This window comes from Hypanus sabinus, chromosome 17 (genome assembly GCF_030144855.1).
Source record: "Hypanus sabinus isolate sHypSab1 chromosome 17, sHypSab1.hap1, whole genome shotgun sequence".
NCBI lineage: Eukaryota > Metazoa > Chordata > Chondrichthyes > Myliobatiformes > Dasyatidae > Hypanus > Hypanus sabinus.
The window spans coordinates 81,961,631-81,976,594 of NC_082722.1; the positions used below are offsets into that span (position 1 = coordinate 81,961,631).

At 47.0% G+C, this 14,964-nt stretch overlaps 1 protein-coding gene across 2 annotated transcripts in view; it reads right to left on the bottom strand.

Annotated features, from left to right (window-relative positions):
* Positions 1-7,881, bottom strand: part of LOC132406612 (BTB/POZ domain-containing protein kctd15) — an 81,088-nt gene extending 73,207 nt beyond the window's left edge. The window contains exon 1 of one of the 2 annotated variants that reach the window (XM_059992422.1): positions 7,768-7,881. Coding sequence is in view for 1 of the 2 variants with exons in the window: in XM_059992421.1 (XP_059848404.1) it covers positions 7,432-7,440 (9 nt within the window). In the remaining variant the exon portion in view is untranslated. Of the gene's footprint in view, positions 1-7,431; positions 7,626-7,767 lie in introns of those variants that run through there. The other variant, XM_059992421.1, reaches the window with a different exon arrangement.
* Positions 7,882-14,964: the final 7,083 nt, after the last annotated feature.

Sequence of the window (14,964 nt, forward strand, 5' to 3'; positions counted from 1 at the left end):
ATCATTTGTCCCAACTTGCCCATCCTGATCAAGGTGCCTTCCTGAGCTGGCATCATTTGCCCCAATGTGCCCATCCTGATCAAGGTGCCTTCATGAGCTGGCATCATTTGCCCCAATGTGCCCATCCTGATCAAGGTGCCTTCATGAGCTGGCATCATTTGTCCCAACTTGCCCATCCTGACCAAGGTGCCTTCCTGAGCTGGCATCATTTGTCCCAACTTGCCCATCCTGACCAAGGTGCCTTCCTGAGCTGGCATCATTTGCCCCAACGTGCCCATCCTGACCAAGGTGCCTTCATGAGCTGGCATCATTTGCCCCAACGTGCCCATCCTGACCAAGGTGCCTTCCTGAGCTGGCATCATTTGCCCCAACATGCCCATCCTGATCAAGGTGCCTTCCTGAGCTGGCATCATTTGCCTCAATGTGCCTATCCTGATCAAGGTGCCTTCCTGAGCTGGCATCATTTGCCCCAACATGCCCATCCTGACCAAGGTGCCTTCCTGAGCTGGCATCATTTGCACCAACGTGCCCATCCTGATCAAGGTGCCTTCCTGAGCTGGCATCATTTGCCCCAACATGCCCATCCTGATCAAGGTGCCTTCCTGAGCTGGCATTATTTGCCCCAACGTGCCCATCCTGATCAAGGTGCCTTCCTGAGCTGGCATCATTTGCCCCAACGTGCCCATCCTGATCAAGGTGCCTTCCTGAGCTGGCATCATTTGCCCCAACTTGCCCATCCTGACCAAGGTGCCTTCCTGAGCTGGCATCATTTGCCCCAACGTGCCCATCCTGACCAAGGTGCCTTCCTGAGCTGGCATCATTTGCCCCAAAGTGCCCATGCATTCTACAACCTCCCAATCCATGAGCCTGTTCAAAAGTTGTAAGAATCCCCATGTCTCTAACTTCCTTCAGCAGTTCCATCCACAGATCCACCAGCCTATGTGAAAAACTTGCCTCTCAGGTCTCCTATTGTACCCCTTTCTCTGAAACCTGTGGCCTCCAGTTTCAGACTCCCTTACCCTGGGAAAAAGACTGTGACCATCATTTTATAAACATCTATCAAGTCACCTCCTCCTCCTCCTCCTCCTTCCAAAGCCCACCACCCCTCCGAGGGCCAGAGTCCTCGGTCCTGGGCCGAAGGTGGATTGGCCCTGTGGCTTCTGATTTCACTGCACGACTTTGTAAATCCTCTCAGAATTCTTCCTCTCCCAGGAATAAGGTCTTTGGAGCTTCTGTTGGTGTTTCTGTAGCTCTGGGATTCTACGGGATGGTGTTGCTACCCCATGCCCAGCCCACTTCACTTTGCAGCCAGGCTTGAGTTCAGCCTCCGTCGCTCCAGCCTGACTGCCCCCTCCTTGTAAATCAAGCCCCCTAGTTTCAGCAACATCCTTGTGAACCTTTTCTGTATTTCTTTAGCTTAATCATACCCTTCCTGTACTACAAATACAGAATTATATTGATGTATGATATTCACTCAGTGGCCACTTAATCAGGTACACCTCGTTAATGCAAATATCTAATCAGCCAATAACGAGGCAGCAACTCAATGCATCAAAGTGTGCAGACATGGTCAAAGGTTCAGTTGTTCAGACCAAGCATCAGAAGGGCTGAGAGACTTTGACTGTGGAATGGTTGTTGGTGCCAGACAGGGTGGTTTGAGTATCCCTGAAACTGCTGATCTCCTGGGATTTTCACAAACAACAGTCTCTAAGAGTTTACAGAGAATTGTGCGAAAAACAAACAGCATCCAGTGAGCAGCTGTTCTGTGGGCGAATACACCTCGTTAGTGAGAGAGGTCAGAGGAGAACGGCCGGACGGTTCAAGCTGTAACTCAAATGACCACACGTAACAACAGTGGTGTGCAGAAGAGAATCGCTGAATGAACACATCGAACCTTGAAGTAGATGGGCCACAGCAGAAGCAGACCATGAACATACACTCAGCGGCAACTTCATTAGGTACAGGCAGTACCTAATAAAGTAACTATTGTGTGTAGATCTCAAAACTTTGAAACCAAACTATCACTTTTAAAGTGTGAGCTGTCCTGTGCAATGCAACAGACAATTGACTGAAAGTAAGCTCTTACCAACAGGAATACAATGTTTACTGTGATAATGACTGATCGATAAATACTGCATACAAGCATTTGGTAGCCAACCTTCAAGCTACTTATTCACTGAGATGGACAACATAATGGGCCTAACTCTTAACACCTGCAAAATAATAAACACAGGAGATCCTGCAGATGCAGAGCAACACACACAAGATGCTGCAGGAACTCAGCAGGTCAGGTAGCATCTATGGAAATGAATAAACAGTTGATGTTTCTGACCGAGACCCTTCATCAGGACTGGAAAGGAAAGGGGAGATGTCAGCATAAGAAGATGGGGATGGGCGGGGTGGGTGGTAAAGGGCTACCTAAAAGGTGATAGGTGAAACCAGATGGGTGGAAAAGGTAAAGAGCTGGAGAAGGAGGAATCTGATCAGAGAAAAGAGTGGACCATAGGAGAAAGGGAAGGAGGGGCACCTGGGAGGTGATAGGCAGGTGAGGAGAGGTAATAGGCTGGAGAGGGGAATAGAAGAGAGAAGCGGGAGTGAGAAAATATTTCACCGTAAGGAGAAATCAATATCCATGCCAGCAGGTAGAAGGCCAGTGAATATGAGGCAAGGACTCATCACAGCGCAAGGGGAGGCCACGGACCAATGCGGTGGATCGGGAATGGGAACAGGAAGTAAAATGATTGGCCACTGAGAAATTCTACTTCGGGCGGATGGAGCAGAGGTGCTTGACAAAGCAGTTCCCCAATTTACAATGGCTTCACCAATGTAGAGGGAGCACCGGATACAATAGACAAACCCAGCAGATTCACAGGTGATGTGTTGCCTCACCTGGAAGGTCTGTTTGGGGCCCTGACTGGAAGTGAGGGAGGTGGTGAATGGGCAGGTGTAGCACTTTGACCTCTTGCAGGGATAAGTGCCAGGAGGAAGATTAGAAGGGAGGGATGAATCATGGAGGAAGCAATTCTTGCAGAAAGCAAAGAGTTGGGGGAGTTAAAGATGTGTTTGCTGGTAGGAGAATAATGGGTTGGGTGTGAAGACTCATGAGGTGGTAGGTTTGGACAAGGGGAACTCTATCACTGTTAAGGCAGTGGGAAGATGAGGAGATTGCAGATGTCCTAGAAATGGAGATGTGGGTGATGGCAGTATCAATGGTGGAGGAATTTGAAGAAGGAGGACATCTCTGATGTCCTGGAAAGGAAAGCCTCATCCTGGGAACAGACGCAGTGGAGACGAAGGACAGTATTGTATAGGTCAGTGATTAGACCTTTGAAAACATGGCTCATCCTCCATTTCTCTGGGACTGCTTCTCAGTGTTGGCAAGCACCAATGATGAAATTCATCATAACCTTTAATGCAGCAGCCTTAGGCTACCTGGGCAAAACAAAGTTGAAAGATGCATGAAGCTCACCATCCACCAACAGCGGCAAATTGCATCCTCTTGTATACTTCTCAGGTGTAGATTACCTGTGCCAGGTATCTCAAAATACTGGCAGGATATCACTAAGATTTATCTGATTATTCTTCCAAATTCAGGTTTTTATTCCAGCTAAGATAGTCAGCAATGAGGTTCTCAATTTGTTCAATTGGCTCTACTGCACAGGCCATGTTGTTCATATGTCCAATATCAACCTTTCTACTCTGACCTGTCACTGAGAGAAACCAGCAGGTGACCAGAGGATGTCCTCAAACCTCCCCTGCCACCCCCCCCCCAGAAGTGGAGAATCTTCCCCACTAACACATAGGAATCCCTAACCAATGGTCACTCAATAAGGGAAGAAAGCACTCAGGAAGGGGTTGAGAATGTCAATGCAGAAGCACAATGAATCCCATTCCATCAACAATTCACTCCCGCTCTTTTTGTGGATTCTGCATCCATCTTATCAAGTCATCCATGAAACCAACGGACAGGCGAGAACATCCTAGCACATCGGAATAACTCTCTGACTCATCTTTGAAACACACACCTGAGAGAGCAGAAGTCTAATGACGCATTTAAATGATACCTTCAAGAGCACAACACTCCCTCAACAGAACTCTGTATAATTAGCTTTGTGATCTCATCTCTAATGTGGGGCTCAGACACAGAGTCTTTCATCCACTGGAGATACAGAGTTATACAGCACAGACACAGCCTCTTCAGGGCCTGTGCACTGACTGAACTAAGGACAACACATCACAAGTAAGAGAAAATCTGCAAATACTGGAAATCTGAACAAGACACACAAAATGTCGGAAGAACTCAGCAGGCCAGGCAGCATATATGGAAAAAAGTTTCAGGCCAAGACTCTCATTAGGTTACCATCATGTTATTGAGTAGATGATGAGGGTAAACATGATGGATAATTATCTACCTGGAGCTGTTGAAACAGACCATTCGGCCTAGTTGGGTACATGTTTGAAAGGTGGTCCACCTGAGACTCCGAACACTTTTCTTTATCTAACCCTCAAACACATCTTTCTTTTTGCAACACACACAAAATGCTGGAGGAACTCAGCAGGCCAGGCAGCATCTATGGAGAGGAACACGAAGTTAACGCTTCTGGCCAAGATCCATCATCAGGACTGGAAAGGAGGGGGAAGATAACCATATAACAATCACAGCACGGAAACAGGCCATCTCGGCCCTCCTAGTCCGTGCCGAACTCTTAATCTCACCTAGTCCCACCTACTCGCACTCAGCCCATAACCCTCCACTCCTTTCCTGTCCATATACCTATCCAATTTTACCTTCAATGACACAACTGAACTGGCCTCTACTACTTCTACAGGAAGCTCATTCCACACAGCTATCACTCTCTGAGTAAAGAAATAACCCCTCGTGTTTCCCTTAAACTTCTGCCCCCTAACTCTCAAATCATGTCCTCTAGTTTGAATCTCCCCTACTCTCAATGGAAACAGCCTATTCACGTCAACTCTATCTATTCCTCTCAAAATTTTAAATACCTCGATCAAATCCCCCCTCAACCTTCTACGCTCCAATGAATAGAGACCTAACTTGTTCAACCTTTCTCTGTAACTTAATTGCTGAAACCCAGGTAACATCCTAGTAAATCGTCTCTAATTTATTGATATCTTTCCTATAATTCGGTGACCAGAACTGCACACAATATTCCAAATTTGGCCTTACCAATGCCTTGTACAACTTTAGCATTACATCCCAACTTCTGTACTCAATGCTTTGATTTATAAAGGCCAGCGTTCCAAAAGCCTTCTTCACCACCCTATCTACATGAGACTCCACCTTCAGGGAACTATGCACTGTTATTCCTAGATCTCTCTGTTCCTCTGCATTCCTCAATGCCCTACCATTTACCCTGTGTGTTCTATTTGGATTATTCCTGCCAAAATGTAGAACCTCACACTTCTCAGCATTAAACTCCATCTGCCAACGTTCAGCCCATTCTTCTAACCGGCATAAATCTCCCTGCAAGCTTTTAAAACCCACCTCATTATCCACAACACCTCCTACCTTAGTATCATCGGCATACTTACTAATCCAATTTACCACCCCATCATCCAGATCATTTATGTATATTACAAACAACATTGGGCCCAAAACAGATCCCTGAGGCACCCCGCTAGTCACCGGCCTCCATCCCAATAAACAATTATCCACCACTACTCTCTGGCATCTCCCATCTAGATGTCAGAATAAAGTGAGGGGAGGGAAAGGAGGACAAGCTGGAAGGTGAAGCCAGGTGGGTGGGGAAGAGGGGGATGAAGTAAAAAGCTGGGAGGTGTTGTGGAAAAGGCAAAGGGCTGGAGAAGGAACCTGATAAGAGAGAAGAGTGAGCCACAGGAGAAAGGGAGGGAGGAGGGGCACAGGGGGAGGTGATAGGCAGGTCAGGAGAAGAGTAGGGAACAGAAAGGGGAAAATACCACATTTTGGAGAAATTGATGTTCATGCCATCAGGTTGGAAGCTACCCGGACAGAATATGAGGAGCTGATCCTCCAACCTGAGAGTGGCCTCATCGTGGGGGAAGAGGACCAACCTGTCTGAATGGGAATGGGGATTAGAATTGAAATGGTTGGCCACTGGGAAATTCCACTTTTTCAATCTCTTTCTCCTTAGTTTCCCATACCTACAGTCCTGTGCATTTCAGGCTTTCACATCTTTCCTGGTCTTGCTCACTCGTGTGTGCGCCCAGCTTTCCCACCTCCACTCTTTAACTCCCCCACTCATTGTGGGACAACTTTTACATTCCCACTCCCCACCCCATGAAGAACTTTTCTTGACTTCCCCATTGAATTTATGAAGATTTTCTTTTCGTGTGTGGTCTCCGGTTTTGGTCGTGTGCATGTGGAAGCCGCTCTATTTCTCATTTATCACATAGATGCATTTCAGACAAAAGAACACTGGCCTGTTCAGCCTTCTGATAATACCTCCAGTTCTGGAACGAATCCAGTAAATGTTTTTGCTGCTTTTCCATAACTCTGCGTCCTTTTTTATAAGGAGAATGCCAGAAATACTCCCAGCGCTCTGGGTGTGAGTAACCAATATTCCATGCAAGTTACTCAGGAGTCCTATTTCTCCCTGATAGGAACTAAACTGAGCAATGCTTGTTCCATTTCGCCGTCTATTAACCCGCCTCTACTTTCAGTGACAGTCCGATAAACAACGGGAAATCTGACGCGCAGCTATGCCGTCTCTTTCTCGGTGGTTTGGGTCTGAGACGGTGGGCTCCCGCTCAGAGACAGGCGGCAGTGGAGCGGAGCCACTCGGGTGACCTGCGGGGAACTGCGTGCGCTCAGCCTACAGGCCGTCTGTGGCTTTTATTCCAGCCGCAGAAGCTCCGGGATTTAACTTGGATTTAACTTCGCCAGATTCCCGTTCATTCATTCAAACTTTAAACAAATCAACATCCCCGAAATCCCATGCTAAACTTGTGTTTTACCCCTGCACATTGTCATTAAAACTCAGCCGATGCCTTCACAAAACCCAGCGACAACATTAATAAATTCAGCCAGGAGGAGACTAAAGTACTGGGAGTTTCCCAGGAAGAGATCCGTGAGCGGTGACCTCGGCGCCTGAGCCGCCGAGACCTCTGCTATCAAAAAATGACGAATAAACGGGACCTGGGGCCGAGGGGGAGCCGCACACCGGGAGGGCGGAGGCTGAACGCCGGGTAACGAAAGTCGTCGGACACCGGGAGAGGGTGTGGGCGAGGAGACACCGGCTCCGGGAGAGAGAAAGCGCGGGCACCGGACCGACAGCGGAATCGGGACAGGGAAACGGGAACCGGAGCAACACAACAACACGACCAAAGTATTAACAACCGAGACGCAGCAAGTTGCGTTTTAGCTGACAATGAATTAACAAAAGACACCGGGATTGCTCTGAAACTAGGTTACACGCCGGCGAATCTTACCGTGAACATCAATCTCTTCTCTTCCCTTTTCCCCAAACAACATTCGATAAAAATTCGGGGGGATTTCTCTCTCTTCTCCCTTCTCTCTCCCTCTCTCTCTGGCCAGCTTGTTTCTGCGTTAAAAGCAGATCGGGATCTGTTGCAGAATAAGAGAGAGAGAGAGAGAGCGAGAGCGAGAGAGAGAGCAAAAACCAATAATCAGTCTCTAAATAACACAGGGAGGCGAAGGAGGAAAAAGCTGAATTGTGCCCCTGGGCTGTTACACAGCCTCCGGCCAGGGACTATGCTCCGATTAAATCGCTCTCTGGCTCATTTCGAAATATTTTTCTCTCCTACCGAACTGATGCGAAACAGTCTCGTCAGAGCCCTCGGTGATAGGATTATTCTTTTTTTTTAGCTCCTTTCTGTTGCTAACGGTTCAATTTCTCAGTCCCCGATTCGGTGCCCTCCTCTACCCGGGATAACGGTTTTAATCAGATGTTCTGTCACATCTCAAAATACATTTGGCAACCCCCTCCCACCCCCCCCCCCCGTCCCCAAAAAATAGAGCTGATTTTAATCATTGTCATTGCTTCTGATGTAATCTTCCCGCAGGCATTCTCAACCAGGCATAAATTTTCAGTTCTGAGGAAAATAAGTAACACAGAACACGTTTGCCGCGATCTTCACCCAGCCTGATTAACAGAAATAGTGGGGGGACTTGTTGATGAAAAGGTGCTTGGTAAAATTCTATCTGCATTTTTAAACAGACTCGTGTGTGTGTGTTTTTCTGCATTTTCCTAATGTCTCCCAATGCCAAATTTCCTGCCGGCCATTAAATCCCAATGACGTGCATCCCCATGCATTCTTCTATTGTAAAAAGCGCCCTCGCAACTTGCCTCTGGCGTAAAGCGCCATTTCAATTATAGCTCCGTGTCTGGCGCTAACATTTCTCAGGGAGCACCGCCGGCCATTGGCCTCAATTGCTTTTGTTTCTTTAAAAAAAACTACATATAGATATTTTCCTGTACCCACTCTATTTTTTTCATAGATTGTTATAAAAAATGTTTCATAATTGGTTCGTTTTCGATTTTATTTGACAAATAAACTTTCCCTCCCACTCTGCAGTTCATTCTAATAACTTTGCATCCGAGGTAATGACATTGCAATTTGTTTTTTTACACACAATAAGCCTACTATTCTCTCAATGAAGCTGTTATTGTCGTGCTGTTTGAAGGAGTAATTTCGCTCCCACCTCTTTCTGGCGCGGATTGTGAAGTGGAACGAGTAGTTCTGGAGTTATGCTCCACGGTTACCTGCAGCTCAAATTCCTGGACTTTCTTTTATCCTTTCACTAGGATTTGAAAATTGATCTCTGGCGCCAACTAGCGACACTCTTAAGTAAGTGTGGCTTTTAGCTGGAATTGCTAAATCGGTTCAACAATATTAAAACGCCACAGAATACACTTGCAGGTGGAATCACTTTAGAAAATTCCTAAAATTAACATAATATCCGCAGTTTTCTTGAGATTCATTCAATATAATAATTAAAAGAGAGATAAACAGCGAAGTCATCAGATTTCTGAATGAAAAGTGAATCCATGAATGCTACTCCACTATTTTCCCTGTTTTTACTTATTTTTTATATATACATTGTAATTTATAGACTTTTGATTATGTTTCACAATGTACTGCTGCCACAAAAACAACAAATTTCACAACATATGCCGGTGATATTAGATCTGATTCTGATGGTGATTCTGAAGTCTGGAACACCACACGCAAAATGCTGGAGGAACTCAGCAGGTCAGGCAGCATCGATGGAAATAAATAAATAGTTCACATTTCAGACCGAGACCCTTCATCACTCCTTCCCCAATCTCCACCATCTTATTCTGGCATCTTCCCCCTCCTTCCCAGTCCTGATGAACGGTCTCGGCCCAAAACGTCAACTCCATTCCTCTCCATAGATGCTGTCTGACCTGCTGAGTTCCTCCAGCATCTTGTGTGTTGCCGTGGATTTCCAAATTTGGCTGAATTCTCTGTGTTATTATAGTCTGGACAGAGATTTGCAGAAACAAGAGAAAATCTGCAGATGCTGGAAATCTGAGCAACACACACAAACTGCTGGAGGGACGCAGCAGGCCAGGCAGCATCTATGGAAAAAGGTCCAGTTGACTTTTAGGCCCAAAACCCATTTCCATAGATGTTGCCTGGCCTGCTGAGTTCAGGGATCAGCAGTGGAAAGGGTGAGCAGTTTCAAGCTCTTGGGTGTCAACATCTCTGAGGGTCTACCCTGGGACAAACATATTGATGCAATTACAAAAAAGGCATGTCAGCAGCAACATTTCATTAGGAGCTTGAGGAGGTTTGGTATGTCACCAAAGACTCCAGCAAATTTCTACAGATGCACCATGGAGCATTATGAATGGATTCATCACCATGTGGTCTGGAGGAAAAGGATCAGAAAAGCTACAGAAAGTTGTAAACTCAGCCAGCTTCATCATGGGCATAGGCCCCTAGCATCAAGATTTATCATTAAAAGGCAATTCCTCAAAAAGGTGGCATCCATCGTTAAAGACCGCCATCACCCAGGATGTGCCCTCTTCTCATTGCTATCATCAGGAAGGAGGTTCTGGAGCCTGAGGACCCACTCAGCTTCAGCTTCCTCCCCTCTGCCTTCTAAATGGACTATGAGCCCATAAACACTACCTCATTTTTATTCACTCTGTTTTGCTCTACCTAACTTAATTTTATATACATTTTTATTGTAATTTATAGTTTTTATTGTTATGTATTGCAATGTACTGCTGAGGCAAAACAACAGATTTCACATCAAATGCCAGTGACATTAAACCTGTTCTGATTCAATTGCCAGTTATCATTAAAAGATGATGATTCACTGGGATCATTTGGAAATAGCTGAGTGCCCTACCTACCATCTACACAAAGTGCTGGAGGAACTCAGCAGGCCAGACAGCATCTATGGAAACGAATACAGTTGATGTTACGGTCCGAGGCCCTTCATGGAGATGAGAAGTTAGGACAAGAAGGTGAGGAGGCGAGGGAGAGCCACAAGGTGACAGGTGACTCCGGGAAGGGGTTAATCGGTGAAAGAGATACAGGGCTGGAAAAGAGGGAGTCTGAGAGGAGAGGACGGAACGCCAGGGAGGAGCACCAGAGGGAAGTGATGGGCAGGTTTGGAGAATAAAGAGAGGGAAATTTTGAAGGGGAGGGCATTACTGGAAGTTGGAGAAATTGTCATCAGGTTGGAGGTTTTCCAGATGGAATATCAGGTAAACACAAAGTTCACTGCAGATGCTGTGGTCAGATCAAGACGTACAAACAAGCTGGATAAACTCAGCAGGTCGGGCAGCATCCGTTGAAAGGAGCAGTCAACGTTTCAGGTCGAGACCCTTCGTCAGGGCTGAAGAAGGAGGGGGCAGGGGCCCTATAAAGAAGGTGGGGGGAGGGTGGAAAACCACTCAGAGGAAAGATCAAGGGGAGGGGAAGGGGAAGCAGAGAGGGGACAGGCAGGAGAGGTGAAGAAGGAATCTAAGGGGAAAGTACTATGGGTAGTAGAAGAAGGCAGAATCATGAGAGAGGTGATAGGCAGCTGGAGGAGGAAGCAGAGTGAAACTGGGATGGGGGAAGGGAGGGAGAGGGAATTACCGGAAGTTGGAGAATTCAATGTTCATACCAAGGGGCTAGAGACTACCCAGACGGTAGATGAGGTGTTGCTCCTCCAACCTGAGTTTGGCCTCACCATGGCAGTAGAGGAGGCCATGTTTGGACATATCCGAGTGGGAATGTGAAGCAGATTTGAAGTGGGTGGCAACCGGGAGATCCTGTCTGTTGTGACGGATGGAGCAGAGGTGCTGGACGAAGCGGTCCCCCAATCTGCGTTGGGTCTTGCCGATGTAGAGGAGGCCACACCGGGAGCACCGGATGCAATAGATTACCCCAACAGACTCTCAAGTGAAGTGTTGCCTCACCTGGAAGGACTGTTTGGGGCCCTGAATGGTGGTAAGAGAGGAGGTGTAGGGACAGGTGTAGCACTTGCGTTTGTAGGGATAAGTACCAGGTGGGAGTTCTGTGGGGTGGGACGTGTGGACCAGGCAGTCGCAGAGGAAACAATCCCTGCGGAAAGCAGAGAGGAAAAGGTGTCCTTAGTGGTGGGGTCCTGTTGAAGGTGGCAGAAGTTGCGGAGGATAATATGCTGGATCTGGAGGCTGGTGGGGTGGTAGGTGAGGACAAGGGGGTCACAGTCCCTTAGATTCCTTCTTCACCTCTCCTGCCTATCCCCTCCCTGCTTCCCCTCTCCCACCCCTTGATCTTTCCTCTGATTGGTTTTCCACCCTCCCCCCACCTTCTTTATAGGGCCCCTGCCCCCTCCTTCTTTAGTCCTGACGAAGGGTCTCGGCCCGAAACGTTGACTGCTCCTTTCAACGGATGCTGCCCGACCTGCTGAGTTCATCCAGCTTGTTTGTACATCTGGAATATAAGGTGTTGCTCCTCCAACCTGATTGTGACATTAGAGGAGGCCATGGATAAACATATTGGAGACTTCCAGTGTTGCCTGTATATTAGTGAGACCCGACGTAGACTGGGAGACTGCTTTGCCAAGCTCCATCTGTCAGAAAAAGCAGGATCTCCCAGTGGCCAGCCATTTCAATTGTACTTCCCATTCCAACATGACGGTCCATGGCCTCCTCCACTGTCGCAATGAGGCCACACTCAGGATGGAGTCTTTCCTCACTGTTACCATCAGGTCGGAGGTACAGAAGCCTGAAGGCACACACTCAGCGATTCAGGAACAGCTTCTTCCCCTCTGCCATCCGATCTATTAATGGGTGTTGAACCTGTGAACTCCACCTCACTTTTTTTAATATATGTTATTTCTGTTCTGCAAAATGTTTAATCTATACATATACTGTAATGGATTGATTGATTTATTTCTTCTATATTACATATTGCATTGAACTGTTGCTAAGTTAACAATTTTCACGATACGGGACGGTGATAATAAACCTGATTCTGATTCTTATATTCCATTTGGGTGGCCTCCAACCTGATGGCATGAACATCGATTTCTCAAACTTCTGGTAATGCTACCCCCACCCTCTCCTTTAACATTCCCCATTCTCATTTCGCCTCCTCACCTTATCTCCTTACCAGCCCATCACCTCTCTGGTGCTCCTCCCACTTTTCTTGGCCTTCTGCCTTATCCTATCAGATTCCTCCTTCTCCAGTCCTGTATCTCTTTCACCAATCAACTTCCCAGCTCTCCCCCAGTTTCACCTGTCACCTTGTGTTTCTTCCTCCCCTCCCCCCCCCCCTCGCCTTCTTACTCTGACTCCTCATCTTTCTTTCTCCAGTCTTGAGGAAAGGCCTCGGCTCGAAATGTTGACTGTACTCTTCTGCTGAGTTCCTCCAGCAACTTGTGGTATCTTGTTTGGATTTGCATCTGCAGATTTTCTCTTGTTTGTGAGTGTCTTCCCACATTGTGTGTTTCCTCTTCCTTCCTGGGCAACCCTTGATGTCAAGAATAACTAGTTTCCAGTCCAATTCTACATTGTTAAGTTTAATAACTGTTCCTGAACCTATGGCTCTTGTACCTCCTGCCTGATGGTAGTAGCGAGGAGACAGCATGGCCTGGATAGTGGAGGAAATTGTTTAGATCACAGCTGGAAGCTCTGGTTATCACACTGTAGAAGGTTGTGAGAGTAGTGGAGAAGGTGAAGATGAGATTCCACAGCAGGATGCCTGGGATGGAATGCTTCAATTTGTTTTTCTTTGACCAGGAGAAGCTGAGGAGTTATGGCAGGAAGTTGGTGGGGGGAGGGGAGGTGGAAACTGACAGAAGTATAATGGATTCCAGTTAATTGGGACACACTGGGACCAGGACACTTTGACCCACATAAGCAGCTACCTCGACTCAACTTAGCCAAAGTTTCATGGAAATAGTTAAAATGTAGATCACATTAGAACACTACCAATACCTCTACTATGAATCTGTGTATTAGTTCACAGTTATAATAACAGTTATTGATGGAGGAATTCCTTTGCCATGTTCTTTTGATTAACTGTAAATGAACAAGCTCAACGCAGACAACTAGTGCCTTCATATGGACTGCCTTCATACATTGCTAGATGGTGGCACCCTCCAAATCTTAATGTTCATTGTAACATTCAAGAAGATTGTCAATACCTTTGTAATTCCTAACTTGTAAAGTAGTGAAATTGGTTCATTTTCACTCCTGGCCATTTCTGGCATCTCCAAGGCTGAATGCTTGAAACCACAGTGAGCAAAACAATTCCAAATTGTTTTACTGGTTATTTCTCATCAGCTATCAGTGACAAAAATCACTGTTTTTGAAAACAAACAAACAATTGGCCCTGTATAGTGTTTAACAGCCATACGAGTGCATGCAGGTAACACTAGTTAAAAGCAGTTCAGCAAGTCTCCTGTCCCAAATAAGTAGCATAGTGTCCCAAATAAACAAAGGAAATTTTAGCTATTTTCTTGATTTAGTTTTTGTTCTTTAAGAGTTGGCCCAAATAAGCAGCTGCTCCTATTAACAGATGGCCCAATTAACAGGAATCCCCTGTATACAAAGTTCTGAGTGGAATGAATTCAAGATCCAAGACTGTTCAGTGTCACTCCCAGTACACAAGTGTAAAGGAGAATGAAATAATTGTTACTCCAGACCTGCTGCAGCACAAACAGAAACACAACAAGATAAGGAAGACAGTAATAAAGACAATAAATATAAATACATAAGAATAGCTTGTATACATTGACTGTATGTCCGTAAAGCTCAGGATTGTCTGTACATAAGGTGACTGACAGAAAATTATAAGTGACCAGTGGTGGATGGGGGTGTGGAGGGGGGGGTTAGTGGTGGTTGGGGGTGTGGAGAGATGGGTTAGTGGTAGTTGGGGGGTGTGGAGGGATGGGTTAGTGGTGGTTGGGGGTGTGGAGGGATGGGTTAGTGGTGGTTGGGGGGTGTGGAGGGATGGGTTAGTGGTGGTTGGGGGGTGTGGAGGGATGGGTTAATGGTGGTTGGGGTTGTGAAGGGATGGGTTAGTGGTAGTTGGGGGGTGTGGAGGGATGGGTTAGTGGTAGTTGGGGGGTGTGGAGGGATGGGTTAGTGGTGGTTGGGGGGTGTGGAGGGATGGGTTAATGGTGGTTGGGGTTGTGGAGGGATGGGTTAGTGGTGGTTGGGGGTGTGGAGGGATGGGTTAGTGGTGGTTGGGGGGTGTGGAGGGATGTGTTAGTGGTGGTTGGGGGAGTGGAGGGATGGGTTAGTGGTGGTTGGGGGTGTGGAGGGATGGGTTATTGGTGGTTGGGGGGTGTAGAGGGATGGGTTAGTGGTGGTTGGGGGGTGTGAAGGGATGGGTTAGTGGTGGTTGGGGGGTGTGGAGGGATGGGTTAGTGGTGGTTGGGGGTGTGGAGGGATGGGTTAGTGGTGGTTGGGGGGTGTGGAGGGGTGGGTTAGTGGTGGTTGGGGGTGTGGAGGGATGGGTTAGTGGTGGTTGGGGCTGTGGAGG